This window comes from Anguilla rostrata, chromosome 15, assembly GCF_018555375.3.
Source record: "Anguilla rostrata isolate EN2019 chromosome 15, ASM1855537v3, whole genome shotgun sequence".
Classification (NCBI taxonomy): Eukaryota; Metazoa; Chordata; class Actinopteri; order Anguilliformes; family Anguillidae; genus Anguilla; species Anguilla rostrata.
This window is the reverse complement of record NC_057947.1, coordinates 17,760,330-17,777,670: the sequence shown is the minus strand read 5'-3', so window position 1 is coordinate 17,777,670 and position 17,341 is coordinate 17,760,330. Positions and strand designations below refer to the sequence as shown.

Sequence of the window (17,341 nt, the reverse complement as noted above, 5' to 3'; positions counted from 1 at the left end):
GGTGTGCGGATTCCTTAGCCAATCAGTGACTTAAATGAAACATCAAGAACACCTCAAAAACAAGCAGACACTGCGGCCCTGTTTGACACCAGTGCTTTAGAACTACATACCAGCTCACTACAAATTTACTTTATATTAAACAGAATATTTGCATTCTAAGTGCACTGCAACATGATTATTTGGTATTTTGGCATCTCTCTCTGTGGAACAAAAGCTTGCTGTTTTTGCTAATGGTAGCAGGACTGAAATTAAAAAGCTCCCTGGTGTTCCTTCCTGGGTGTGCTCTATAAATTTTCCTGTCTTTTTCTGCCCCCTGCAGGTATGGGAGGGAATCACCACCCTGGACACCCCCGCATGACAGGGCCGAACCCAGCCCTCAGCCCCATGGGCATGAACAGCATGGGACAGCCTCTGTCCCACGCCATGCCCGTCCAGCTGCCCTCGCCCAACCCCATGGGGTCCCCCATGATGCCCCACGGCATGATGATACCCCCTGGTTCCCAGGACCCCGGAATGGCCGGCCACCAGATGATGCCCCAGGGGCGCATGGGGTTCCCCCAGAGGCAGCAGGGCTTCCCTCATGGGCAATCGCCCCCCCAGCAGGTCCCCTTCCCCCACAATGGCCCAGGGCCCCAAGGGGGGTTCCCCCATGGCATGGGGTACCCCGGGGAGGGGGTTCCGATGGGCCGGCTGGGCAGCGGAGAGCCGGGCGGGCCTGAACCGTTCAGCAACATGCCCGCTGTGTTCAGCGACAGCGACCTGCACGAGGTGATCCGGCCCGGAGCCTCGGGCATTCCCGAGTTCGACCTGTCCCGCATCATCCCGTCCGAAAAGCCCAGCCAGACCCTGTCCTACTTCCCCCGGGGAGAAGCCTCTGGAGGCAAGCCCCCGCATCCCTCTGGGCCCCCGGGCTTCCTCCAGATGCAGGGCATGATGGGAGAGGGCAACCCCAGGATGGGGCTCCCCATGCCGGGCCCCGGGCACATGGGCCCCCAGGACATGCCCATGGGTAACCAGGGGCCACACGGCATGCGACCGCAGGGCTTCATGCCCCAGGGCATGATGGGACCTCAGCACCGGATGTTGTCGCCGGGGCAACACGGCATGATGGGCGGGCCCGGGATGATGCAGAGCAAGGAGAGGGGCCCGCTGTACAGCCACCCGGGGCCCCTGGGCTCGCCCAACATGATGATGTCGCTGCACGGGATGGGCGGCCCCCAGCAGACTATGATGATGCCGCCCCAGATGAGGCCCCGTGGTTTGGCGGGGGATGTGGGCATGGGCTTCAACCCTGGATCCGCAAACCCAGGGAACCTGATGTTCTGAGCTGCTAAACAAAATGAGACAGAAATGCAAAATTACAAAGTACACAAAGACGAGCATTAAGTGGAAAGTACAGAAATACTGGGAGGAATATTAGACTCTCCGAAACGCCCTGTGTGCACTGCAACCTGGGTCTGACCCACAGTCTGGATGTATACAGAACAAATAAGGTTCTTTTTCAGAACATCTTTGGGTTATTTCATTTCAGAAACTCCAGAAGGAATGGGATAAATCTACATAATTTGTTCAGAACTAGAATATTTTTGATCAATTTTCTTCATACTCTGGAGCTGACTTTAAAAAACATGAATATTGAAATAAAGGATTGCTTCAAGGGGCACAGTCCCCAGGTCTTTTCATTTTCTTTATTTTTTAAAGAAAGGATTAATCAAAAGGCAGAAATCTTGAAAAAAATGAAATGGCAGTCTTCATTTTGTCACAATTTGCACCATTTCTGATGTATGTTTGCATCTCGATCTGTTCCCTCCAGAAATAAAAACTCTTTGTATTTGTGTACTTTGTGTAATTGTAATGTAAAAGGGATTTTAGCAGTGGCTGTTCTTTTGGTTTTCCATCTTCATTTTGGAGTGAGGGGAGGAGTGTGTTTACTATGGATGAGCTCCATTTTGTTTTTTTTTCTTCCTTTGTTGCTCCAGTGTGTAACACACCAAACTATGACCTCATACAGATAATAGTATTATCAAAAAAGCACAAAAATTGATTAACTAAAGGAAGAAATGTGTCTTTGCTCTTGTATTCTAGAGAAAAACACTATGGATCCATTAAATGGCAGTGGGATTCTGGTACACACCATTGTGTGTTCACTGGCTTGGTTGTTTAATTTTCTTTTGAGGGGACGAGGGCTTACAGGGTGTCGGTCAGTTTTCCATATCTATTAGACAGCCAGCTGTGTTTCCAGGTTCAAAAATGTTTGGTTTGTTTGGACAACAAATATTACTATTTGTCTTTTATTATTTTCAGATTTTACTGTGTATCATACTCAAGTCTGCTCCCCAGGTGTGCAACGCGACCAAACGTGGTCTGGATTTCGAGGTCAAATCTCAAATCTTTTTATAAAAAGCAAAAAGGTGACAAAAAAACTAAAAACAAAGGAGAATAATGGTTGTTTTGTTATCTCCCTCCCCCTCCTGTGTAAACTTGTCATGTGTAACTCCATTGACTTTGGTACAGAACCACTTCCCAGGGCTGTGCTGTTGGAAGGCAAATAAAATATATTGTTTGGTATAAAGCGCCCGTGCACCAATGTTCTTCCTTCCTGTGCACCAGCCACTGTGCCCTGGCACTACTGCACACCTGGCACTGTTGTACACCTGGCACTACTGCAAACCTGGCTCTGTGGTACCCCTGCCACTACTGCACACCTGGTACTGTGGTACACCTGGCACTACTGCACACCTGGCACTGTTGTACACCTGGCACTATTGTACACCTGGCTCTGTGATGCATCTGGCACTACTGCACAGCTGGCACTACTGCATGCTTGACTCTCCTGCCTTACCTGGGGGAACTGTATGTTGTTGGAAAAATCAGTAATCAGCTTGTAATCAGTAATCCCCTAGTAGGTATTTCTCTTTTAGTATGTCTGATATACTGATAGTGATTAATCAATGTTCCTGGTCTTCCTTCTCCCATTGAATATTCCCCTAAGCCCTTAGCATGCATTTTCCTTTAGCAAGCCCCAGACCAGAGGAATGTGCACAAAAATGGGTTCTCTCCACAAATTCAAAATCTATGCTTTTCTGTTGGGTAATCTCTGTGGGGCTGATAGTTCACTAATAATTAAATTGTATCATCTGGGTAGGCTGGAAATGTATCATCGAATTCCGGCCTTAGTTGGGTAGCGATAGAATAGAAATTAATTTAGAAATAAAGCAATGCCTCCCCCTTGTGGAGACACCAGCAATCCCAAAGTTGCAGTGATTTGCAATTCAAGAGGAATCATTAACTTTGTCCTCAATATGTAGGAACTTTAAATATTCCAAAGTAGCAGTAAAGCATAATACTGTGTATGTGTAGTGTCTTGGCCAGAGAATAGGACACTTTGGGAAGATTATGTATGAGGAAGGAGTGGCATTTTCTGTTCTCCGGTCCGGTGGCTGTCCCCAACCGCTTCCAATGTTTGCCAGTAGGGGGGAAAGAGGAGTTTCAGGGGCCTTGTAGGTTTGGTGTTGTTTTCATGGTCATTGGTTGGCATTAATGTATTTGTTTTCAGCGGAATGTGATTGTTTCACATGAAATTGGCGACCTTTAAAATAACACCCCTTGATGCTGAGTGTAGTGAACTGCCTAAGAAGAGAGGTTTTGGAACCAGAGAGCCAGCAATCCCACAGTTTTCCATTTCATTGCTCTGTTGTATTTACAAGGAAAGGCTACAGTCAATAAATCACAAAGTCAATCAATCAAAAAGTAAGCAATTCTGAAGCTGGAACCAAATAAGACATATTTTAGATTTCCCATTCTCTGTATATTTGGGTTTACTCCAGAGTAAGTTCCCTTTATGCCATAGCAGTAAATTAGGAATTACATTAATACTAAAAATTGAGTATTTGTATTATACACTGTATATAAATTAGGTTAACAGAATGTACTGAAGAAAATCTAAAAATTAGTGCTTTAGTTCTATTAACCTAATTTATTTACAGTGTATAATACAAATAATTCATTTGTAGTGTTAATGTAACCTCTATTCCACTGCTTATATGTAGGGAACTAAGCACACAGTTTGTTGAACACAGTTTGTTAAATCTGTTTTTAGATGTGTTTACAGTTCTTCCATCAAACTGTGTGATTGGTTCCCTACAGATAAGAGCTGGACGGGTTGATTCATATCACAGCCCCAGCCACATTATATTGTTGGCTTCATTAAATCAGTAAAACCCCAGAAATATTTAGTAGCCTTCTTTCTAATGTTAAAAAAATAAAAATAAAATGCGCGTTACTTGGCTATGATTTTTCACTTTAAGGAGTGAGGCAGGCCCTACTGTCATTCTTACCTGCCCCTTAGACCCCCATTCTCCCTCAGGTCTGAACATGCCATTGCTGTTTAGTTATGAGATCAACTCACACACTGTTCCGATATAAAAATAAAAAGCCAGGGATCAAAATCTGATGGAGGAGAAGAAAATCTAAAGGATTTTAAACAATTATATTCACAGTGAATTTTCTGCTGACATACTGGCAAGGTAAAATAACACCAAAACCATTCCCACCTAGTGCCTGGAGCTTTTCTGCCTTTCCCAAGCACAGCCTATGCTCTCACGAGAACTTGCTCATAAGGCTTTAATTCAGATGACATTTTTTTTCCAGTGGTGACCAAGATTCCTTGCATTCCTTTTACAGTACACCGATCATATATTTCAAATCTATTGTGTTTCATTACTTCTACAGTCTAATTTTAGTTTTGTTTATGATGTATGTTTCCTTCTTTTCCCAGTGTATATTTAATTTATTTTATAATATATGTTTCATTATTTCTTTATTCAGTTTCATGTTTATACCTGCTTAACTTCAGCCCTAACCAAGCCCAGCTCTGCTTGGCTTCAGTCACCAGGCAGTTAGCAGGAACCTGGCTGCTGGAATGCCTCACACTTCTGATTGTTTAGGGTGCTTCTACTATCACACACATGCACACACTCACACATTTTAAGGATATTTCTACGATACTGCAATTACTTTTATATCTTAAATATGCACTATAATGAACAAGGTGGAACGTTTTCCAGTAAAGGAATTTAAGATTTATTTAACTGAACCTTGAGCAATAGTACTGTCAAATGATAAGAAGGGGTAGGAGGTATATCAGAAATATGAATAACTCAAGGAGCCGTACTTCACTGTGCAGAAATTGACAGATCTTTATTGCGGTAAGCATTGTGGTTTTTCCTTTTTAGCTTTAAGCCATGACAGATTGTTTATATAGTAACAGATATCTGCATAAACCGATCTGCAACAATGCCTTTCTCTGTAATCAGTTTATAAAACTGATACAAAAACTAACAAACAATTTAAAAACATCCACACATTTGTGCAATGTAATATTAAAATTGAGCAGATTCATGTAAAAATAAAAAAAACAACCTAGTGTCAATTAGAAAAGAAAAGATTTGGAAGATTTTAAAGAGAAATGTTATCAACATGTGGCAATGGATGATACAACCTGTGCCATATGAAAATCCAAATGTGCTTGCAGCTGTAGTGCAAAGTGATTTATATACTATTGTCTGCATAGCCCCCTAACCCTTCGAACTTAAAATAATTTATCAATGTATCCTTATGAGGGAAAAGTTTAGTAGAACAAATGCATTTAGAGCATTTGGATACAGTCACCTAGCACACAGTCATATGTCTTTTCAAGTTGGAGGCAGGATATGATACTATACTTGTTTAATGAGCAATCAAACATCCATATTGAACAGTTAAACAGTTTGGCTGCATTCTTCTTGCTTTTGGCTGACAATCATATGCTTATAAAAACATTGAAACAATAGATATGTACTTTAATTGTTTTACAAAAAACTGCCTAAGGCTTGGTACTATTTTGTATAATTTACTGTCGGCTAAACCAACAGAATTCAATTGTACTTTACTTCCTATGTGCTGACTGACTTATTCTTTCTTCATTATTCACACACACGCACACACAGACACATGCACACGCACACACATACAATTTTGGTCAGAAGGTTTGCAACAACCATACTGGTCAGGAATTGCACGTGGAAGTCGGTAAGTCTCATTTCAGATTTAGTGCTGTTTATGAGAGAAGCTACAGTGGAATAACAGTGCTTTAGTTCTGGCTCTGAAGGAATGACTCATTTTGTGTTTCTCATGACTTCAGTTCAGAAAACCCTCAAGTATCTTGTGATTTAAAAACAGAACAACTGGGGATGAATGACGTTGTGCTATTGCAGTTAATAGCTGTGCTTTGAGATATATTTATATAAGATATATTTTTGTTTGTGTGATATGAACCTCAACACAATAACAGCTGCAGGGGCTCTTTTCTAGGACGGGGCTATTGGAGATGCGTTGCCATTTAACCCCTGGGTGCCCTTTTCACATTGTTTTCCATGCTTTGCTTCTGACAGCTCGTGGTGACAGGCTTAGACAAATCAGTGTGTCCCAGGCAGCCCAACTTTCCGGCCAGACCGCAAGTCTTATTCATAGCATTGCCATTCATAGTGTCATAGGACGTGGTCTTCTGACATGCCACAGCCTCCAGCAAAGTGGCTTAACACTGGGTGGAGATACGTAACGGTTACAGTCACTGATACCAGGGTGTCAAACACTTGTTACATTGGATGAGTGAGGGGGATAAATATAGAGCTGTTCAGCAGCTGGTTTGTGCCTGTTGAGGGATGTGATGTGTTGTTCTTACAATGTGAAAATAAATGTAAGTTAGGAGAAACTATCCCAAACAACTTAAACCCCTAGGTCTCAGTGGTAAAAGATCAGCATTTGTCCTCCAGCTCAAAGATTTTAGTGCTAAGAAAAGAACCAACTTGAAAGACAATCTGGCATTTCAAGGCTCTAAGGTAATATAATATAATGCAGTGCCATGACGTGATACAAACAATTGGTTCACTCTCACATCAAACAAGTAATTTTCACACAGTTTTAAACTAATATTCTCAGTCTCTTTTTTTGTGTAGACATCTGAAAGTGTACAACAGCACAGCCTGTTTCACAGTGTCCCCATTCTCAGCACACAGTGAGCACCTGCTCAAGGGGTATCAGAACTAAAGTGCACTCCGACACAGGGCAAGAGAACCTCAGTCAACACCTTGTAGGGCCTTGAATCACAGCCTCTCTCGCTCTCTCTCTCTTGCTCTCTGTGTCTAGCTGGGTTTTCTTTATTCTATCCCAGCCAGATTCTCATTTCCTTTTTCTCTATCTCTCTCCCCTTTCCACTCCCCTCCCCTCTCTCTCCCCCTCACTCCCTCTATATTGCCCCCCTCCATCTTTCTTTACCTCCCTTCCTCCATACCTCCCGCCCTCTCTCTTTTTTCTCTTTTCCCTAAACCAGGTTCTGGGCCTACACGGCCAGGTCGTCGGGCCGCACACGGCTGCTGGAGCCGCTGGTCTTGCTGAGCCGGCGCTTGTCTTTGAGGAATGTGGCGTGGAGCAGCGGAGCTGGAGTCTCTGCCCCCTCCACAGAGCTCATCTCCAGGAAGTCCTCCCCCTCCAGGTTGCCGTGGCTGTGGCGGCGTTCGGTCGCCAGGTTGGCAGAGTTCTGCTGGTGGGCCATCCTGTTGTTGAAGGGGTGGCAGTTGGGGTGGGTGTGAGCGGGTGGCGGTGCCAGGCACTGACTGAAGTCAGGGGGCGGAGTGCAGGAGGTGTGGGGTGGCGCACTGGTCTCTGGGGAAACTTGCACCACCATAGAGGGTGTGCTGTCCAGGGCGTGGGAGGCAGCATAGGCCCTCAGGCACTTTTTGGACTGTTTCCAGGCCAGGTGGTAGAGTTCCACTACGCTCAGGAAGAGCGACACTCCCGCCACTGCCAGCATGAAGACGATGAAGACGTTCTTCTCAGTGGGGCGGGACATGTAGCAGTTGACCCGGTTTGGACAGGGCCAGGCCTCGCAGAGGTAGAGAGAGTTGAGGAAGATCCCGTAAATCATGTACTGCACCACGATGAAGGTCACCTCCATGACGGTGCGGATCAGGATGCTGAGCACGTACGTCTTCAGCAGCGCCCCCTTCAGGCGAATCTTTCCCCAGGGCTCGGCCTTCCCAGCCTCCCTCTCTTCCAGGTAGCCCTTCTCCTCAGCTCCGCCCCCTTCCCCACCCTGCTCCTGCTCCCTCTGGCGCCGTTTGTCCTCCATGCGGACCGTGTGCATGGCGTGGCCCATGTAGATGAGGGAGGGGGTGGAGACGAACACGATCTGCAGGACCCAGTAGCGGATGTGGGCGATGGGGAAGGCCTTGTCGTAGCACACGTTGACGCAGCCAGGCTGCTTGGTGTCACACATGAAGTCCGACTGCTCATCGCCCCAGGAGGACTCCGCCGCCGTGCCCAGGACCAGGATGCGGAAGATGAAGAGGACGGTCAGCCAGACCTTGCCCACCGAAGTCGAGTGCTCCTGCACCTCTTCAAGGAAGTTTCCCAGGAGACTCCAATCACCCATCACTGCTCACGCCTTCCTCTGAAGAACAAGCCTGCGGAAAGAGAGAAGGAACCAGGGCAACAAGAGGTTTGGTAACCCTTTATATTAATATCATATTCATTTATTATGAATTATTGACATGTATAAATGTTACTACCTGCTTCGCACTGCCAATTATTAGTCTCAGTATTAAAGACATTCATTCACCCACACCTTTATGGTTAGAAAATATAAAGGAAAAGCTCAAAAATAAAATTGCAAATGAAGTGAAACTTGGATGTAGAGCATAAGTGGTCCTGTTACTCTCCACTTCAGTACTCCATGAAATAAGTATCACGGAAATAATTATGCTGATTTTAAATGACCAGTGCGCACTGCCCTGCTCTTCAGAATTGATTTCATAAAGGAAGTAAAGTAAATTTGAGATTATTCTGCATATTTAATCAATTTTAGGTTTCATCAGCCATTAACACATGGGTCCAATGAAATACAGATAACTGGAAAGTACCAAACTTCCAAAAAGACGGAACAGAGCACGTCATCAAATACTAATGGACGGATATGGGCACTGAGCTGTTTGCGGAGCCTATCCTGAAGTCACTTATAAAGGTGAGATCATGTAAAACTTTGGGCTCTAACTTATCTGCAGCTTACAGTAAAAACAATATAATTATAGTCACATTGCGCTGTAGTGAAAAGCCTGCCTACGGCCTTCGGAGTGTCTGTAGTGTAGGGCCTGCTTGTGTCTGGGGAGCAGTGGCTGGCATGTGAAGCAGGGTATAAATAGCCTCTTGTCTCTGTGAAGATCACGCAGCCTGGGCTCTGTGGCCTGAGATCGCAACGTTTCCCACACTGCCCCTCTCTTTTCTCACAGCGCTGCGGAGGGGTCAGCTTTCAGAGAGCGCTTAAAGTAAATATATGAAGAGACAAATACATCATGGCATTGATCTTTGCATTTCTTGGCTAGAATATATGTGGCAGAGCAGGCCATGTTAGGATTCCTGTTTATTCTATGAGTTAAGCCCCTGTAATTACCAACTATTTTAAAAGCATCTGTTAGCTGGGCAATTGGTAAAAAGCTAAGAGCTCATATTGATGTTAAATATAACTATGTGATTAGACTGTTCCTGCATAGAATTGCCCTGCTTTTCCCTTTCTCTGTCTGCTCTGGACTTTGAAATGCTACTCAAAACAAGTTGGTTTGATATTTTGGCGAGAATTATTTTAAAAAATCCATTATTCAGACTGCTTGGTGAGAAAGAAAAGGAGAAACATAAACTTGACATGTTTGTCAATCTGACAGAAGGGCACACGTGTACCCTTCTTATTGTTATTCTTCAGTTTTCATTGGTTATATCTCCAAGTTTGGAGAAAAGCACAAAAAATCAGCTGATTTACTGAAAGGGTGCATTTGCTCAGTTTGGTACATCGACATGGAAGTCCAAACATCTAATATGGCACTGAGGCATTATCCTGGTGGACAGATTCAAAGACACAGAATATCCCATTGAAGTTAAAGTCAATCATTAGGATATATAGGTAGATGTTCTGTGCCACCAAGATACTTTTTTTGTCAAGTTTTTACTGTATGCAACAACATGACTGTTATGAGCCATCAAGTTCCAACATTTGCACCAAACTATCGTAAAACCTTTTTGGAAACACCTCTATTAGAAAGTAAATATTGTCTAATTTCCTATGATGTAGACAACATAAACCTTTCTATTACCGCGTCACTCGAATTGATAGGTAATACAGGAAGTGTTTTAAGTATTTCAGTTTTAGTTTCTTAGTATTTACCTTTTTACCAGGAGTAATTACCCAACTATGTGTTATTCATACCATTTATCTACCTGGTAAATACTTAGTACTTGGGGTACTGTAAAAGGAAGTGTTACCAAATATTTTCCTGGAGTTCATGATTAAATTTTGGTCTGATCTGATCATAATACCAAGCTCAAATTAATTTGATTTGAAGTAGGTTTTATGGTCAAAGAAGACCAAACTTTTTTTTTGGCCAAATGCACCAGAAGGTTGGGGGGAAGGATGCTTATGTTCAAAAGGACGTCATACTTACAGTGAAATATTGGTAGTGAATCTTTGACATAATGGAGCACAATTTGTAATGACTAAAAAGGAACTTTTGTGCCACAAATTAAATGGTTAGCTGTATGGTTAGCAAATGGAACTCTGCAATTCTTCTTGGAACAACGTACTGTCTGTAGTAGTAGAATTAGACCATTTCAAAAGAACTATAAAAATAACATTGTTATTGGAGTTGTGAGTATTTATCTTCATATAATTAATTGGCCTTCTTAACTTAAGACAGAAAACAAGAAACAGAGGGCAGGTTCAATGTCATCTTTGTCGTCAAACCATTTTAGTGCGTCCGTAATGACTAACTATTTACGCAAGTTCCCCTCTCTTGCATTTGACTACATACAGAGTTCCAAAGAACAAGAGGAGAGACGCCAAACCACTGAAGTTGAGATTAAACTCCCATCCACAGAAGCAATTAAGTATTAATACACTCCATAACATTTACTAGCATATTAAATCTTCTGATGTCTTGTAATAGTAATGGCTATTTTTAAAAAATGGTCTAGGAGAGTCCTCACTTCAGGTAGCTTTTGTTAGCCTTCCATTTAAAGTGTATTAACAACAGCACTCTAGCAGAAATTTTCTCTCTTTCCGGATCTAAGTTAGATTATATTTTAATATCCTGCTCATTTGTTTTACATGGAATGAAGTGTGTTCCTGTCATAAACGCGGGATTGTACATAGAAATGTCCAATGTGTACTTCAGATGTGGTGAGTGGTTTGCAGAAATTTGTTACGACAATCAATGATTTTTTTTTATTTTACTTTGAATGTCTTTTCTTTTAAACATTTACAGCACTTGTTAACACAATATATTGTCATAATAACACAATACTATGCACTGTGTAAACATTACAGGTAAAAAGGCTCAATGAAAAAAAAAAAAAATTGTAACTATTATACAAAAGGTTCAGCTCAGTATTGCCCATACCTGCTTAAATGAATCAGAAAAATAAACCACAATGTATCCCACACTCAAAGCAAGGCATCTCCCTGATTAGTATCCTTATTTCTGCTGGGTAGCACTGAGGCCAACAGGAACAGGAGTCCCCGATTCCTGACAGTAAAGCTGAAAAAGTGTATTTAGTGAAGTTGTTTGTCGTTCTTACCGGCCATGCCCAAGGATGCCTGGTCTGTCTGTGAGTCTAATCCATAGGCTGAGATATTCCCCCTGTGCCCTCCACCCCTCACAGAGATGTGCCCTTCACTGCACACAGAGAGGATGGAAACTCTGCCCGGCTGCAGGCACTGTGCTCTTTTTCCACACGGGACAGCATGTTTGCTGCGTGTGGAGGCGGGGGGCGGGGGGCAGAGGGAGGGACAGGGGCATGGTGGGAAATGCCAAAATTAAACCATGTAAGGGTAATATAAAAATATTCAGTTGTTTAATATTTCTTCCTTCATTCTTGCATTTGGTTTAAACGCGTGATCATACTGCATGTGGGCAGTATGAGGAAAAAACCCTATATACACACTGCCTTATGAGGTTATTCAAGTACATGATAAAGGCTGTATATAATAAACAATACAATAAATGTACTGTATTGTATGCTCGAACTACTGCACTGTACAGTGAACTAAGTTCATCTCAATATTAAGCAACTGAAAGTGGCCTCCCTTGGCTCCCTGTTTCACTGGAGTATGAAAATGAGGTAACACAATATAAAATCCGTGTCATCATGAACATGGAAAAAGGAAAATAATTCTGAAGCAACAAGACACATTGTTGTTTACCTTCAAAAATCTGTTCCAAATGGGAGTGAAAGGCCAAAGGTCACACACTACATTCAGTCGGATATGAGATACAAATATGCGCCAGACAAAGGCACTTCCTCACCAGTCAACAGAGGAAGCCACCTATTGATAGCCCTGACAGAACTTAGGCAAACAGCTTTCTAAGCCCTGAGTTTCTACCCATTTGTCCATGAATCAAATCCTTTGAGACACCACCCAGTATTTTGGTCTTTCAGTGACCAATCCCAGGTTATGTTTGCAGCTCTGGTAAATCTGATGAAAGTTACAGCTGGTCGGGACCCTTGATGTAATTTTAGTCCAGAAAACAAAGCTGCCTGCCAGTTGTGGGAACGGAGTGTTAGTTTTACAGGGGAGGGGAGGAATGGAAATATAATTTGTTTCCTGGCTTTTGGGTCACAGTCTTGTTTTTCTTTTCCTTCTTTTTCCCAAGGAAGCAATCTCAAACAATATGATTTCCTTGTGACAAGGCACTTAAAAGGAAATCACTCATGAGGTACTTTTGACCGATATGCAAAAAATGAAAGATAGAAACTGCTCAATGAACCTCAGCCTTCTGTACCCGTCTGAACCTGTTCCGGCCCCTGCACCACCACCTATACCTATCCCTGTACTCGCACCTCTACCTATACCTGTCCCTGACCTTGCACCTCAGCTATACCTGTCCCTGTTCTCGCACCTCTACCTATACCTGTATAAGCTCTGTTACTGCTGTGCTCGGAGGAAACTCTGTCCCAACCCACTGCTTTTTTGCTTGCCTTGAGAGAGAGAACAATGTTGAACAACATTAATGATGTCAGCTGAGGCTATTCAATGGCATCATCCCAATGTCATCTCAGACTATGAGGGACCCTGTCTCTGCCTAACTTTCCTTCCAGTCCAGTGTGCACTTAATAAGCAAGAAAGACAATTTGGGACCATTGGTTCCCAAAATATTGAGCCCACATTCTATTTATTGAGTGGATATATTTTCTTGAGTGTTGTATTTTAAATATAGCAAATTTAAGATATTGGCATATAGCATAGCTACACAATTACTGCCACAAGTTATGTAAGTAGATCTGTATGTGAAATGTGAAGTTTTATTTGTTAACTGATTATGACAACAATAACAGCATTGCGTGTTTTTGGTATTCTGTGCAGATATGGACCATTCTGCCTTTCAATGTAATGTAATGTAATGTAATGTCCTCCAACAATAGGGGGCAGGGGTGCTATACACATTGCCATCCATCCAGCCTTAGCTCAACCAAAACTGAATGTGCCAAGACCTGCTAAATGCTAAAGAGACCTGAAACTGCGAATCGCCCATTTCACGAGACACATCGGTTTACACTAAAGGACAGCGGGAGATAACATGCTTACTCTTCGCTCGTAGTGGAAAGTTTAATAATTTTGCCTGCCCAAAGCTACACCTATGTACTATATACATATGCATATGTTATAAACATGTGAAAGAGCTGGTCGTGCTCGGATGCCAGCAGGTTTACACTGAATCTGCCAACTGCACCCTGTTGACAAGCCTGCTGCTGTGTGGGTGCAGCTCCACAGCCTGATTATTGAGTAAAATATGTTCAGATTATTTATGACATGTAACTAGAAAAGAGTGAGGCCTATATATTCAACAGACTCCCTGGTGAAAGTAAATTACATTTATTCTTTCTTGTACATCAACAAGATTATTATTTGTAATTTAGCTGCCACTAAAAATAGTTTTTTTCGCAGTGTTTCTCAGACCTTTTAACAGGTCTGATATAGGATTCATTCTGTCATACAGAATCATTGCTAGAGCACATGGCATTAACTGGTGTTGCATACGTGGGAGATAGTTTGGCTGGCATAGCTGCTCTCTCCCGATCTAGGGCAAGGCTGCTTTTGCTCAGATTAGGAGTACCGCACCATATGAGGCTCTGCCAGCCACTCCACTCTCCCAAGCTCCTCCACGCTCGCAGAACCTCGTACCATCCCTCTCCAGCATAAATATTTACACAGCCACCTCATTCGTCTTGAGCATTTTGCCCCAATGATGTTCCGGACGGACTCTGTCCCTATTTACAGTAACCAAGAGCTACCGGTCAAACTTGTCAGAACCTGGAAGTCGGGTTGGGCCCTTGTTGCGATAAAGCAGATGACCATGGCCCTGTTGTCGTGGGCATCGGGTTATATGACCCCGGTGATAAGAACCACCTGCTTCCTGATAAAAATGCCATCTGGGGCATGAAAGCTGCATGCTGGTGGTTTGCTAAGTATTGTGTTCACTTTATTAAAGGGAAATAGAGTAGTGAGGCATTGCCCAAAAATAACCATAGAGATGCGGGAACAACAGACACTGCGTAATGCTCGGGCATTTCTAAAATACCTGAAATTATATGGGACAGCAACTGTTAGGACTGAGATGCCTCCACGATGGCTGTTTAAGCAGTGAACTATTTCAAAGGGCATGATCCGGGCTAATGCAGGCTCTGGAGAGAGGAAGAGGGACTAGGCCTGAATGCATGCATAGTGCATTTGTGGAGATTAGTAGCGTTCTAAAAGTACCGTGTCCAGCAGCTGTGGGTATTAGCCATATAAAGCTAGCACCCACAGATACTGAAAGCTCTCTTATACCTGCACTAAGGAAGCAATTGAACACACTTAACTAATCAGAAACACCTGTGATGCCATTTGACCCAAACATTATGATACTCTGAAATGGGGAGTCTATTTATAAAAAGTGCTGTAATTTCTACATGGTGAAACCAAAGTAAAATTGCCCTTAAATAAAAGCTGTGAATGTGCACTTTAACCACATGTGACTTGTTTAATTACTAATCTAAAAGTATGGAGTACAGCACCAAATCAATATGTCTTTGTCCCAAACATTATGGTGCTCACTGTATATCATTCTAGAAATTGACTGAGACAATGAGACTTGGCTGACTAGATACTAAAGTGCATGGTACATGGATGGATAATACAAATGGCTGTACTTGTCATTTCTTGTTTGGAAGACTTTTTGTATTACAGGCAACATTTGTAGCCAAATGGCCTGCTCGGGTCTTAAGTTATGAACTGGAATCTTCATTCATTGGCCCTTTTCATGAGAAAACGAGATTCATGAGATTGATGTTGATTGGCTACAGGTAGAATGAATTGTATTCATGTTCAACCCCTTTTCCTGAGTAACCCTGATATTTCGAAAAATAATTCCTACAAGCAGAATTTTTCAAGCTGCATTTTTAAATACTGAATTGGAAAAATCAAAACAGAATTTTTTGGTAGCCTGGTTTTTTTAAGATTTGAATTTTGGAAAGCTATATTTGTGAGATGTGAAAGCAAAACTATAAAATGTTTAACTCAAATGCAAATGTGTTTAATTTGCAGTAAAAACAATCAAATGTATTAATTTCGCAGTATAAAAATCAAATCAGTTGTATTAAAATCTTACTTAAATTTAAATCTTTGTTTAACCTTTTTTTCTTCCATACATACAATTATAATTACCTGAGTATATCAGATTACGTACCTCCCTCAGAGATTAAGCACAATGACCCTGTATTGGAACAGTTCCTTAACCTCTGCCCTTAACTACATAAAAATGGGTTTATTTATTTTCATCAATGATTATAACTGATTGCTTTTCATATTTATGCGTTTTTATATGTTTAGTTTTATGTTGTGTCTTTTTGAATATTTCAAAAAATTAATTTATTAAGTTTATCATTATTTTCTTCCTGTTTAGTCATGTTACTTGAGTGCTATCAGTAGTTGCCAGGTCTATCCAATGTATAGAAGACATACATGATATATTCATTTGAACTAATAATGAAATAAAATATTGACACTTACATTGTTTGACCTAATTTAGTAGGAAAACTGTAAAAGTACATTTCTGGCTGGTATATTTGCAAAATATGCAGATGCATAAACTAGACATCCTGCAATCCTTTAGGGGTAGTGGTGCCACAAACAATATCATCTCCACACACACCTGTTTATTACAATTTATCTATTGACATGTAGGAATACTGAATGGTTACTGTTTCACAGACTGTTTTAGCCTGAAATCCAAATAGAGAAGAGTCACCGATTCCACTGAGGATACGAAAACAGGGGAGTACCTGCTACAGTCACTGATCTCCACAGTTCTCTCCCAGCAGGAGCCCCCAAAAACATACCTGCCCTCAACATGCCCCAAAACCCCCTCCCCACCCCAGCCCTACCCCCCAAATAGAGAGGAAAATACCTGTCAGGCTGGAGCTGAGATGAGGCTCACACTGCAGCAGGGGGTCCTGTCTCAGGAACAAGGTTTAATGTGCCCACAAACTTCCAAGGAAAGACGAGAAAGTCCTTGAGTGGTGGAACGCAATGACGCTGGATAAGTGTATGCGTTGGTGTGTGTGTGTGTGTGTGTCTGTGTGTGTGTGTGTGTGCGTGTGTGTGTGTTTGGAGGGGGTGGTTGCTGATGTAAGCATAAGCTGCTGTTGTACACTGTTCTCAGTGTTTGGTGGTTGAGGGTATAAATGTGATCTTTGGCTGGGGACAGTGTGAGCCTTAGGGCACTCCTGCAACATTTCCTTCTCCCCATCCTCCTATTCCTTCCTCTCTCTTTCTCTCTCTCTCTCACTGTATACCTCACTTCTCCATCACGGTCAACCCCGTTAGCCTCCCTGAACTCTATTTTCGTTAGAAGAATACCTCTACACAAGAAGAGGAAGTCAGATTGTATTAGAAAACAATGGGGATTCTACTTCAGCTGCACGTTTGCAGCACTTTTAAAAAAGTTTTTCACATTTTATTAATTTTTAAAATTTTGTGTCAGTGGCCAGACCTACCTAAATGCATGTTCCTGCATTAAGCACTCACCTGGACAAATCAACACACTCATTACCTTTTGCAGTTGTCCATCTCTATTTCCCAACTCTCCCAACTTTCCCAACATCTTTTCTGAAAGTCTGACAGTAGCATAAATCAGGCAACAAATCACAAATAGTCCTAACTGACCAGAAACTAGGACTATGCATTTGTCAACTTAACATTAACAGTGGTGTGCCAGAAATG

The 17,341-nt window shown here is 42.4% G+C and overlaps 2 protein-coding genes across 13 annotated transcripts in view; one reads left to right on the top strand and one right to left on the bottom strand.

Annotated features, from left to right (window-relative positions):
- LOC135241391 (B-cell CLL/lymphoma 9 protein-like) overlaps positions 1-1,839 on the top strand; it is a 58,645-nt gene extending 56,806 nt beyond the window's left edge. For all 11 annotated transcript variants that reach the window (XM_064311722.1, XM_064311719.1, XM_064311724.1 and 8 more), the window contains one exon: positions 320-1,839. In XM_064311722.1, the coding sequence (XP_064167792.1) occupies positions 320-1,326 (1,007 nt within the window). In that variant the 3' untranslated portion in view covers positions 1,327-1,839. The remainder of the gene's footprint in view (positions 1-319) is intronic.
- Positions 1,840-5,173: 3,334 nt separating this feature from the next.
- On the bottom strand, positions 5,174-16,857 carry gja5a (gap junction protein, alpha 5a). 2 transcript variants are annotated; one of them, XM_064311730.1, is made up of 2 exons: positions 16,527-16,857; positions 5,174-8,501 (listed from the first exon to the last, which is right to left on the bottom strand). In XM_064311730.1, the coding sequence occupies exon 2, from the start codon at positions 8,468-8,470 to the stop codon at positions 7,379-7,381; it is 1,092 nt and encodes a 363-aa protein (XP_064167800.1). In that variant the 5' UTR covers positions 8,471-8,501; positions 16,527-16,857; the 3' UTR covers positions 5,174-7,378. The 2 variants fall into 2 exon arrangements, with proteins under 2 accessions (XP_064167800.1, XP_064167799.1); XM_064311729.1 differs by lacking the exon at positions 16,527-16,857 and adding an exon at positions 11,659-11,817.
- Positions 16,858-17,341: the final 484 nt, after the last annotated feature.